General features: G+C 38.7%; 1 protein-coding gene across 1 annotated transcript; it reads right to left on the bottom strand.

The window, feature by feature from the left end:
• Window positions 1-10,101: 10,101 nt before the first annotated feature.
• LOC138903696 (purine permease 1-like) lies at window positions 10,102-12,713 on the bottom strand. Its single transcript, XM_070192142.1, has 2 exons — window positions 11,898-12,713; window positions 10,102-10,584 (listed from the first exon to the last, which is right to left on the bottom strand). The coding sequence occupies exons 1-2, from the start codon at window positions 12,606-12,608 to the stop codon at window positions 10,237-10,239; spliced, it is 1,059 nt and encodes a 352-aa protein (XP_070048243.1). The 5' UTR covers window positions 12,609-12,713; the 3' UTR covers window positions 10,102-10,236.
• Between the last annotated feature and the right edge of the window lie 760 nt (window positions 12,714-13,473).

Raw genomic sequence — 13,473 nt, 5'->3', positions numbered from 1 at the left:
AAAATCTATCACACATGCATGAAGCATATCCTCTAGCATCTGAATAGTGCGTTGTGACTGTCCGTCCGTCTGAGGGTGAAATATTGTACTCAACTCCACACAAGTACCCAACTCTCGATGTACAGCCCTCCAGAACCGTGATGTAAACTACATACCCCGATCATAGATGATAGATACCGGTATGCCACGAAGTATGACAATCTTGCGAATATAGACTTGAGCCAGCTGTTCCGAAGAGTAAGTAGTAACTACAGGAATGAAATGGGCTGACTTGGTCAATCTATCCACAATCACCCAAATTGCATCGAACTTTCTCTGAGTCCGTGGGAGCCTAACAACGAAATTCATAGTGATCTGCTCCCATTTCCATTCTGGAATATCTAACTTCTGAAGTAATCGACCTGGTCGTTGATGCTCACACTTCACCTGCTGGCAATTTAGGCACCGAGCTACATATTCCACTATGTCTTTCTTCATCCTCCTCCACCAATAGTGATGTCTCAAGTACCGATACATATTTGTAGCAACTGGATGAATGGAGTATCGCGAACTGTGAGCCTCCTAGAGAATCAACTTACGCAAGCCATCTACATTAGGTACACTCAGCCTTCCCTGCATCTGTAATATACCGTCATCTCTAATAGTGACTTCCTCGGCATCGTTGTGCTAAATTGTATCCTTAAGGACAATAAGATGGGGGTCATCATACTGACGCTCCGTGATACAATCATACAGAGAAGACTGAGAAACCACACAAGCCAAAACTTGGCTCGGCTCGAAAATATCCAATATGACAAACTGGTTGGCCAAGGCCTGAACAACCAAGGCTAAAGGCCTTTCTGCTACCGGTAAATATGCTAAACTACCCAAACTCTCCACCTTACGACTCAAGGCATCGGCCACTACATTGGCCTTCCCAGGATGATAGAGAATGGTGATATCGTTATCCTTAAGCAACTCCAACCATCTCCACTGCCGCAAATTAAGATATCTCTGTTTAAATAGATGTTGTAGACTCCGGTGATTGGTGTAGACCTCACAATAAACACCGTACAAATAATGCCACCAAATCTTCAAGGCATAAACAATAGCTGCTAACTCAAGGTCGTAGACCAGATAATTCTTCTCATGTACCTTTAACTGTCTGTATGCATAGGCAATCTCCCTACCGTCTTGTATCAATACTGTGTCGAGACCAATACGCGACGCGTCACATTACACAGTATAAGATCCTAAACCTGTAGGTAATACCAACACTAGGGCTGTAGTCAAAGTTGTCTTGAGCTTTTTGAAGCTCTCCTCACATTCCTCGGTCCACCTGAACGGAGCACCTTCTGGGTCAATTTGGTCATAGGTGTAGCAACAGAAGAGAAACTCTCTACAAATCGGCGAAAATACCCTGCCAAACTAAGGAAACTTCGGATCTCCGTAGCTGAGGACAGTCTGGACCAACTCTGCATTGCCTCAATCTTCTTCGGATCTACCTTAATCCCCTCGCACGAAACTATATAACCCAAAATTCCCACTGAATCAAGCCAGAATTCACACTTTGAAAATTTTGCATATAACTTTTTTTCTCTCAAAGTCTGAAGCATAATCCTCAGGTGTTGTTCATGATCTTCCCGACTTTGGTAATACACTAGAATGTCATCAATAAACACAATGACGAAAGAATCAAGATAGGGCTGAAATACACTATTCATTAAGTGCATAAATGTTGCTGGGGCGTTGGTTAGCCCAAATGACATTACAAGGAACTCATAATGACCATACCGAGTCCTAAAAAGGGTCTTCAGGATATCGGGTTCCCGAATTTTCAACTGATTATACCCTGAACGCAAGTCAATTTTAGAGAATACCCTGGCACCCTCAAGCTGATCAAATAGGTCATTAATACATGGTAATGGATACCTGCTCTTCACTGTAACCTTGTTCAGCTGGCGGTAATCAATACACATTTGCATAGAACCATCCTTCTTCTTCACAAATAAGACAGGAGCACCCTAAGGCGATTCACTGGGCCGAATGAAACCCTTATCAAGCAACTCCTGTAACTGTTCTTTTAATTCTTTCAAATCTGTTGGGGCCATACGATATGATGGAATAGAAATGGGTTGAGTGCCCGGTAACAAATCAATGCCAAAGTCAATATCCTTGTCGGGTGGCATACCTGGAAGATCCACTGGAAATACATCAAGAAAATCTTTACTACAGGAACTGACTCCACGGTAGGAGTATCAATACTAACATCTCTCACATATGCCAGATACGCATCGCACCCCTTCTCAACCATTCATTGAGCTTTAAGAAATGAAACAACTGTGCTAGGAACATGATCTGAGGTACCTCTCCACTCTAGTCGTGGTAGACCTAGCATAGCCAACGTCACCGTCTTGGCGTAACATCCAAGGATAGCGTGATAGGGCGACAACCAGTCCATACCCAAAATAATATCGAAATCTACCATACTGAGCAATAATAAATCAGCTCTGGTCTCAAAACCACTGATAATAATCAATTACGACTGATACACGCGGTCAACAATAATTGATTCACCAACGGGTGTAGATACATAAATAGAAGAACTCAAAGAATTATGGGATACGCCCAAATATGGGGCAAAATAAGATGACACATAAGAATAAGTGGATCCTGGATCAAATAAGACTGATGCATCTCTATGACAGACAGGAATAATACCTGTGATAACAGAATCAGATGCAACAGCCTCTGTTCTAGCAGGAAGGGCATAATATCTGGCATGGCCTCCCCCTCTAGGGTGACCTCTACTTGTCCGACCTCTACCTCTAACTGGCTGTGCAGGTGGAGTAGCAACTGGTGCAGTGATCATGGCCTGAGAAACCTGAAGGCCCTGTGGAATAGGTGGGGCCTGAGAAATTTGTGGAGGTGCACCTCTCCTAAGTCTGGGGCAATCCCTCATTACATGACGAGTGTCACCATATTAAAAACAAGCCCTCGGAGGACGTGGCTGCTGGGACTGGCTCGGGCCTGATCGACTAGACTGCCCGCAGAAGGCACCCCGTACAGGAGGTACAGAAGACACTACAGTGCATAATATGGAACCTGAGGTCTGGGAGTTACCGAAATACCACTGGAAGCTGGAAGTGCTGAATGAATAGGATGGCTCACATAATCTCTACCATGACGGGTTGTAGTTGGGGCACAAGAATTATTATATGTGCCAGAATCTCAGGGTCTCTTAGCTTCCCTCTCTTCTCTCTCCCGAGTCCGCATACCCTCCAATCTTCTAGCAATTGACACCACCTGTAGGTATGTGATGTCCATCTCCAGTTCTCGGTCCATACTGAATTTGATACTAGGGTGGAGCCCCTTAATAAATCGGCGAACTAGCTCTCGAACAATAGCAACTAAGGCTGGTGCATGCCTAGCCAAATCACTAAATCAGACCGCATATTCCTACACGGTCATAGAACCCTGGCCTAGATGCTCAAACTCTACGTGCCATGCATCTCTAAAACTTTGAGTAACATACTCCTTTAACAACATATCTAAAAATTGAGTCCTAGTAAGTGAAGCTGCCTTAGCCGGACTATCCAACTCATATGCCTGCAACCACTGGTAGGCTGCTCCTCTAAGCTGAAATGTCATGAAAGAAACCCCACTGGAATCCACAATACCCATAGTACGGAAGATACAGTAACATTCCTCCAGAAAACCCTGAGCATCATCTGAAGCTAAACCGCTGAATGTGGAAGGGTGATACTTTTTGTACCTCTCGAGCCTGAGCTGCTACCCCTCTGAAACTGTTGTCCTAACCTCAGGCCGAACTAGGACAACAGGCTGCACTAGTATAACATTTGGGGCATGGTCAACTTGGGCCCGTGGCTCGGGAGTATGGGCAGTGGGAGTGTGTGCTCCTTCCCCTATCTGAGATGTGGCAGAAGCAAGTGGAATCAACCCTGCCTAAGCTAGAGTGCCAAACATGCTCAAAAACTGGGCAAGGGTCTCCTGAAGTGCAGGAGTAAAAACAGGCGTCTCAGGTGCCTACTCTCCAACTGGAGCTACTAGTGGCTCTGCCGCAACAGCTCGTGCAGGTACTCTGGCCGCACCACGTGGTCTTTCTCGGCCTCTAGCACAACCTTTGCCCCGACACCGGCCTCTTGCGGCTCCAATAGAGGGAACGGGTATCTGATCATCGGATCCAGTTGTGTGTGTCCTCACCATCTGTGAGAGAATAGAAAGTCAATGGTTTAAAATTTTGAAGTCAGCAAATGCGCACGATAAGGAATCAAAGAAGTGAATACTTCCTAACAGTTCCATAGCCTCCTGAAGATAAGTACAAACGTCTCTGTACCGATCCGCAAGACTCTACTAAACCTGCTTGTGAATCATAACACCTATGAACCTAGAGCTTTGATACCAACTTGTCACGACCCCAAATTCCCTCCGTAGGATGTCGTGACGGAACCTAGTCTCTAAGACTAGGTAAGCCTATCAATGCGGAATATAACTGAATACAAAACTGAAATTTAATCCTTAATAGTCGAATAAATAAAAACTGCAATTTAACAATTTTAACTCCCAAAACCGGTAGAAATAAGTCACAAGCTTCTAAGAATTTATTCTCTATGTCTCTATACATCAGAGTCTAAATCAAATAAGGAAGACAACATAATAAGATAAAAGGGGACTCCGGAGTCTGCGGATGCTGGCAGATATACCTCGAAGTCTCTGTACACCGGTGGCTCACTGATATCTGGATTGGTAAGAAGTACCTGGATCTACACTAAAAATATGCAGAAGCATAGTATGAGTACACCACAGCGGTACCCAGTAAGTGCCAAGCCCAACCTCGATAGAGTAGTGACGAGGTCAGATCAGGCCCTACTGGAATAATAAAAGACATGGTGACATGTTTAACAATATACTAACAATAAAATGACAATGGAAATGAATCAGGTAAATAGTATGTCACCATTTAACTATACGGAATAAAGGCAAATAATACCTCGCGGAAACAAAACAGAATTTTCAACTTTAAGAAAAATACAACAATAATCAAAGGCAACTGCGGCATAAATAAATATCAACAAGGGCACTCCCGAGGTACCGGCTCGTATTCCCAAATAATAATAATTTCATAATATCTCATTTTCTTATATCATCGCGGGAGCCTTCACAATTTATTTTAAAGAAAATATTTTTCCCGAAATAGCATCTCGCGTCTTAGCCACCCTTATCACACCGCATGACTTCTAGTAGTTCCCCTACTAGCCACGCGTATCAAGCCACCCTTATCTCACCGCATGCGTTTCAACACCCAGACCTTATACGGGCATGCATATCAATATCACAATATATCACAATTTGCACCTCAAGTGCCCAAATATTTCAATTTGCCAAAATAAACAACATCAACAATATTTTCCACAACAGGGAGTTCACGGCTCAATCACAATGACTACAACAATCTCACAAAATATTCGGGAATAAATAACTCAACAAAAATAATATTTCAAAATTTAATTTTCTTAATACGTTACCTCCGTACATAATTTAAAATATCAATACTTTACTTTAATATTATTTAAATTAAAGAAATTCAATCTTCAAATTCTGCATTGAATAAAAGAAACCAAGTTTCAACTAAACAGGTAAAATAATTAACAGGAAAAGGTCAAGCAAATTTAAAGTATAAAAATCAGATCAATAATGAAGAATATAACAAAATAAAATAATTTAATAAATATGCAAAAGTGATCTACACAATTTAAAAACATAATCTTCCATATTTAGCCCGTGTACACACTCGTCACCTCGTGTACACGACTTTCAACACATTACAATTTTCACATCAATACCAATCTTAAGAGAAATTTCCCCCACACAAGGTTTTACAAGTCACTTACCTCGACTTGCTCCAATTTAATCCACCAGTACGCCTTTTCCTCGATTATCAAACTCTGAATGGCTCGAATCTAGCCAAAATAATTCGATACATTCAACAAAAATTATAGAAATCAATTTCATAAGAAAATACTACATTTTTCAATAACAATCTGAAATTAACTCAAAAATCGCCAGTGGGGCCCACGTCTCGGAATCCGGTGAAAGTTACGAAATATGAATGCCCATTCAACCACGAGTCTAACCATATCAAAATTACTAAATTCTGATAACAATCCGGCCCTCAAATCCTCAAATTTATCCAAGAGAGTTTTCAAACTTTTCCAACTTAATTCATCAATTAAATGATAAAAACATCCATGGATTCTGGTAATTTAACCAATATTGAGTTACGAACACTTACCCCATTATTTTTTCTGAAAATTTCCCAAATATCGCCTCAATCTGAGCTCCAAATCGGTAAAAATGGAAAATGGGACGAAGTCTCATTTTCAGAACTTAAATATTCTGCTCAGACATTTGCTCTACGCGATCGCGGACTTGTCCAGGAGATCGCGATTCACAATTATCCCACTGCCCAAATTAATCCTACGCGATCGCGGACTTGTCCATCCGATCGCGAAGCTCAAACTCACAGGCCTACGCGTTCGCGAATAACAAACTCCCTCAGCTACGTGATCACGTCCCTCTTCACGCGATCGCGAAGAATAAAATCATCACTGCCTCAAACAAGTCTACGTGATCGTGGTCCTTCTCACACGATCGCGTAGAAGAAAACCAGAACTGAGCACCAGAAAATTTCAGCAAAACACCAAGTCCAAAAATTGATCCGTTAGCAGTCCGAAACTCACCCGAGGCACCCAGGACCTCAACCAAATACACCAACAAGACCTAAAACATCATACGAACTTAGTCGAAACTTCAAATCACATCAAACAACGATAAAACCACGAATCATACCCCAATTCAAGCTTAATGAAACTTAGAAATTCTAACTTCTACATTCGATGTCAAAACCTATCAAATCAAGTCCGATTGACCTCAAATTTTGCACACAAATCACATATGACATAACGGAGCTATAAAAATTTTCAGAACTGGATTCCGACCTCGATATCAAAAAATCAACTCCCCGGTCAAACTTCTAAACTTAATTTCCCATTTTAGCCATTTCAAGCCTAATTTAACTACGGACTTCCAAATAAAATTCCGATCACGCTCCTAAGTCCCAAAACATCATACAGGGCTGTTGGAATCATCAAAATTCTATTCCGGGGTCATTTACAGATAGGCCGACATCCAGCCAATCTTTTCAACTTATGTTTTAAACTTTGGAACTAAGTATTCCAATTCATTCTAAAATCTCTCAAGACCCGAACCGACTACCCCGGCAAGTTACATAATAGTTATAAGGCACAGAATGAGCAGTAAATGGGAGAACGAGGCTATAACTTTTAAAACGACTGGCCGGGTCGTTACTTGATGAGTACGTACACGGGCTATATTATTGTAAAATCCAATTTTTACTGAGTATCAAGTTGTTTTTCCTTTTAAATTGAGTTATATTTTTTATGAGTATTAGTATGTTTCCATTCTTATTTGAGCTATTCCAATATGTGTAGTTATCCCGTTTAGTCTAATATCGCATATCTACGTGCTTTAGCTGCTTATTTGATCTCTGTGAAGCATGCCTAGTTGATTTCCTACTTTTCCTTGTTCTTTATCAGTCTTAACTGTAGAACTCTTGTTGTTAACTGTGGTATTTATCGGTTTGAGCTGTGTGTCTACTTTTGAGACTACGAGGTGGTCCCTCGGGAGTTCTCCCTGCACATTTAATTTTGATACTACGAGGCGATACATCGAGAGTTCTCCCTGCACATTTATTTTTTGAGACTACAAGGCGGTACATCGGGAGTTCTCCCTGCACATTTTCTTTTTAGACTACGAGGCGGTACCTCGGGAGTTATCCCTATATAGTTATTTTAGAACTACGAGACGGTATCTCGGGAGATCCCCCTACTGTTTATCCCTGTGTGTTGTACTGTTATTTCGCTGTGTTTTCTTTTTGTTAAATTTTAGTCTCTTATTATACTGTTATATTCTCCTGCTTTAGTTATTACATACCATTGGGCCTGACCTGACCTAGTCACTACTCTACCGAGGTTAGGCTTGGCACTTACGGGGTATCGCTATGGTATACTCACGCCCTTTCCTGCACATATTTTTATGTGCAGATCCAGATTTCTTTTACCAACCTGGTCCTTAGTTGCAGTCATTGCTGTTTCCGGAGAACTTCAAGGTACATCTGCCCGCGTCTGTAGATCCTTGGAGTCCCCATCTATCCCCTATGTTGATTCTTCTCTTATTTCTATAGATACTAATATATAGAACAGTTAGAACTTCATAGAAGCTTGTGACTTACGGTGTTCCGAGTCTTGGAAGTATTTTGTATATTTCGAAAGTTGATTAATATATATTCCGAGCGGCATCTCAATTGTTTATTAAAATATCTGTTACCGTTATTTGTTAATTTTCATATTTTTGTTTCATTTCTTTTCCGCAAGTGTTAGGCTTACCTAGTCGTAGAGACTAGGTGTCGTCATGGTAATTCACGGAGGGAGAATTTGATGTTGTGATACCTATCGGGATGATTATGGGTGAAAATAATTGTTTTGGAATCAAGACTGAGAGTGAGGTGCATTTCGATAAAATCTACTAAGTTTATGGAAGGTCTATCTTCTAGCATAATTTCGTGACCTTCCGTTGAGAAATTGGGAAAACATAAAACATAAAAGTTATAGACCTTTAAAGTACCTTTCCAATGTTATATTCTGGAGCCCGAACGGATCTCTGTGCAAAAGGTTATACACATTTTACTGGACAATACACAGTCAACGCGCTCGTGTGCGCGCCCAGCTGTTCCCATGCGTGGCCTCACACTTGTGGCAGTGCCACTGCCTTTGGTGCGCGTTCAGGTGCACGGTTGGGCCTTCAGCTACGTGGAAGAGCACCCAGAAAGTCATTTTTAAAAGCCCTACCTCGTCCCCCACACTCCCAAACATGAAAACTTGCTCTAGAAGGGAAGTTCTCAAGAACCCAACTTCCTCCAAGATCCCTCCATCATAAAAGGTAAGTTCGAATGATGATTCTAAGTTAATTTTAAGTCTCCGGCACCTTATTAACATGGGTAAACCCTTCAAATCATTATATATTCTTCTGAGACATCATTGTTGAGAAAAGAAACCCTAGAACTCGAATTCAAGAGGATTGAACGTCAAAAAGTAATATCTTCACCCTCTAATTGATTATAGCATCGGATTAATAATTATAGACTCTAAGTTCATGAGATATGAGTTGATGAATTTGATAGAAAATCATGAACGGACATAGGTTTGGGTTGTTGATTGTTGATTATTGGTTAAGGGTGTTGTTATTCTTATGGGTGATGAAGAATGATATTGATTATAGGAAATTTGAGATTTTAGAATTTATCTAGGAGTAAGAGAATATGGTTGTTGGGTGTAAAGACACCATTAATAAGGGTTATGAGGCTTTACGCGCGTAAGGTGTTTGATAAAATGCCCAAGTGACTAAAACATGAGCATTTGTGCTAATATTGGTTCCTCTTGATATATATTGTCATAGATTATCTTTGAAAGAGGTGATGAACATTGTGATACGCTTAAAAGGCCAGAATCAAGGTAAGTGAGGCTAACTCTCTATGTTGGGGAATGTTAATGATTCTCCCTACACTACGTTTGCTTTTACGACGTTACTAATTGCCTCAAAAATATAGTTAAGCCTAGTTCCTTGAATAGTTGCACGACTTCTATTCTCTAGTTTCATAACTCGTTCATGACTTTCATTCTGAACGTTCTGAGCTCAGTGCGTAATCAATATAGACTTGGGTTTGATGCCCATGAGTCTCAGTTTAGATTACTTAGCATGTCATAAACCGTTGAAGTTTTAGTTTTCACAATCAGTTCATGAATACATATATCAATCTAGTCCTATTCATCTTTCTATTATCATGTAACTTAGTATTATTACATGACTTGTGTTGGTACTGTATTGGGTTGGGTTCCTATAATTAATTAGTATTTAACAGTGGTGTTATAGTCGTAATGTTGAATTAGTCATGAAAAATGAGCATTTATTGGAAACTGCATATCTTCATGTGTTGTATTAGAGATTTAACAGAAACATTAGAAATTTCAAAGAAAAAGACCCTTTCACAAACATAAGAAAGTAGCAATGAAGTAAAAACGACGTACACTATTTTCTACAAAAAAATAAATATTTCTTTATCCATAAGCCATGAACAATATATGAAAAAGACTCAATAATTCAAACAGACTCAGTATGCGTTGTTTTCATCTCAATTTGTGGACTTTTGTTCTTCTGCTTCTTTGTTTGTCTGAACTCTCCGTAGAAGTATGACACGAAACCCCAAAGAGAAAGGAAAAGAGCAAGGCCTTTTTCACCTGAAAAATTTTCCCTAAAAAAAACTACAGCTAATACTTCAGTAACCGGAAGTAAAACCGCGATCATAACCCCAGACATCAAAGAAGAAGAGCAGTAAATGACTCCAATAACACCCACAAAGAAGCATTGCCAAATTATAGAAGTCCATACTATCACTGTATAATATCTTGCTTCTCCGAGGTTAAATTGTTTTGCCTCCCTTGACATTGCCTGCAAAGTTTGATCAATATGTTAATCCTTGCTCAGTTGCTCCTTAAAGAGAATGTCTATAGCTAAAGCAAAATTGAAACCGAGGAAGTATTTATGATACATCATATTTAGGTAAATTTGATCGAATCTAGTACTGCTCCAGTTTTCAAATATTTTGTACATATCCAAATATAATATAAAAATAAAGGCAGATTTTATAACAAACTTCTAAATGATTATCTATTTAACATTATGAAAATGTAACACAGAGATATACTTAATGCACGCTATATTAAATAAAAATCATAAAAGTATGATAGATTTCATGACAAATTTACAAAAGGACTATTCTATTTATAATTTTAATAAATTTAAATTATAATTTATAATAAGATATAGCATAATTTAAATTATAGGTAAAATCATAAAATAGCATATACAATAAAAAAAGATTGAGGATGGAATTGAAAATAACAAGGGCAACATAGACATTGTATAGGATAAAGGAAAGAGAATGATAATTTTTCATAGTTGAGGGGAGAGTTTGATTTTTAAAGCAAAGTTAGGAAATGTAAATAATTTTCACCCAAAGTGGAGTTTTCAACCCTCTATGGGATATGAATAATTTAGGGTTTTGCGCTAGTTCCTTCGTTAAGATCAGAAAACTTTATGAGAATTGAAATAAGAATAAAACAAACGAAACAAAAACAAAAACAAAGAAGTTTCCAATGTAAATAATAATCTGTAAAGATGGACTTCATTTCATCGTGGGGGTACGCCAATAGATCACCTAAAGAGAAGTTGATAGTTTGTACTGATTCGAAGGCCTTATGGATCTGATGATAATTAATACCAAACGAGAGAAATATGTTACTCATCCCGTAATTTATCTTGGCACGAAATTTAAGAAAGAAAAATAGAATAATGAAATTTGGGTTTTAAACATGTTATATAATATTTGCGTGTCTTTAAGACTTTTCAAACTTTTAATTTTAAACTTGTATTAATATTGTGTGGCTATAAAAAACTTCTTATTAAAGTTAAACAAGAAGTTTAATATCAAATACTTTCAAATACAGAAATGTGTTATTTTACTTGGGACAGACTAATATATAAAGATTTAAAATACTTACTCTTACACTGCAATTTTTTTTACCTCGTTATCAATTAATGTATTATAAAAATTACTTGCAGTTATCTTGTAAATGACATAACTATAACAAATTTACTTGACGACACACAAAAGTTAAACCGACAAAAAAATAGTGTCACATATGCGATGAAATGAGTAAGATGCATAAGTAGAAATGTGTCACAAGGGAAGAAAAAAGTACCTGAAAGTCGTTATTGGCGATCATTCCTACAGTGCAAAAAGCAGTAGCGGCAAAACACATGACCATCTGAATCTCCAATACCAGCGTAGCAGTAATAACTTGTTTTGCCTTCAAATAAATCAACTCAATACAAGGCAAAATGACTCCATACAAAGCTGCTGCCAGAAGTGTCATCATAAAACCAAGAATATAGGCTTTACTTGTCACACCTTCTGGTCGATCACCATTAGATCGAACACCCAATAAAACAGCACCAACTGTCAACAGAATCACTGCATTGATAGAGTAGGGTGTGAACTTCAGCTTCACTATGAAGAAAGCACCTACTGACGTGAAGGCAAGTTGAGCAGCAAGAAGAAGTGAAGAAGTTGACACAGGAAGTTTTGACCCGCCCCACGAATAGAGAAAATCATCAAGACCAGTGACAACGCCAATGACGAATGATGCAATGAAAATTCGGGGTGTTATGAAGTAAAACTTGGCATTAGAGCCTTCTACTTTTCGACGATAGAAGTATAGGATGGCAAGAGGTATAAGGGTGAGTGGCCATCCAGCAGTTTGTAACCAACTGCTAAGCCATACTCTTGAACCTCCCTCGACATAATATAGACGCATCATTAGAGGGCCACCACAAATACCAACAGCGAGTATTAGACAGTTAATCACTAGGAGGATTCTCCTCATATTGGTGCTTAATCCTTTATCTTCCATATTTTTTTCAAAGAGATTTGGATACTAAGTTGGAGTATTCTGCTGCTCAGGCTGAATGGTCTTCTTCTGAAAAGGTTTGGATTATTTGACCTCTTGTAGTGATGAGATCTATTTATAATTGAGAAATGTTAGTACATCTCCACGATTTGTTTCACGACATGGAGTGGCCCCAGTTTAAGAAGGCTTTTCCATGATTAAATTAATTGTAGTACTAGTAATTTTCTTATGATTCACGAGGGAATAATATAACAATAAAAAAAGGGACACACAAGCATTGTTTGTGAGTAATTTTGTTATTAAATTGCTGTGTTGAGTTTCTAGGAAAACGAGTACGCCCACCATGGACTATGCTACTGGTTGGCATAGAGCTTTGCATTTGAAAAGAAAAATATGGATTCAAATTAACAAGGATGGGACAAACGTGGGTTTTAGTTAATTATTAGTAGTCAACTATGGTCTTCTGTCTTCCCCACTCCCCCACCTCCACCTAACTTGGAGTTGGAGGGACGCGCCATAATGGTTAGACTCCACATCTTTCAAATTCTTTTTTCTTTACTTCAATAAAATGAAGTGAAACTCGTGGTATATATTGATTCTATTCGGAGTATCATCTCGTCAGGTAGAGGTATTTAAATAGATAAACTGTAAGTTATAATTACAGGAATAACAAACGGGTACAAGTTTAGATGGTCATTAAGCTGTTTTACCAATATATTAATTAACAAATAGGCAGAAAAGGAAAAAGTGAAAATATTTCCAACTATTCAAGTCATTAATAAGGAAACATAAAGTAAGCTTTCAAAGCATGAGATAATCAAGGAAAATATTTTACAAATGTTAATAACAAAGGCATTATAACATTTAT

The sequence above is a fragment of the Nicotiana tomentosiformis genome, chromosome 12 (assembly GCF_000390325.3).
Source record: "Nicotiana tomentosiformis chromosome 12, ASM39032v3, whole genome shotgun sequence".
Taxonomy (NCBI): Eukaryota; Viridiplantae; Streptophyta; class Magnoliopsida; order Solanales; family Solanaceae; genus Nicotiana; species Nicotiana tomentosiformis.
The sequence above is the reverse complement of the archived record's forward strand: the minus strand, read 5'-3'. Positions and strand labels throughout refer to the sequence as shown.

Coding starts and splice junctions, on each gene's coding strand:
- LOC138903696 (XM_070192142.1), bottom strand. CDS start 12,608: ATGGAAGATAAAGGATTAAGCACCAATATGAGGAGAATCCTCCTAGTG. Junction 10,585..11,897: donor TCGCCAATAACGACTTTCAG/GTACTTTTTTCT, acceptor CAAACTTTGCAG/GCAATGTCAAGGGAGGCAAA.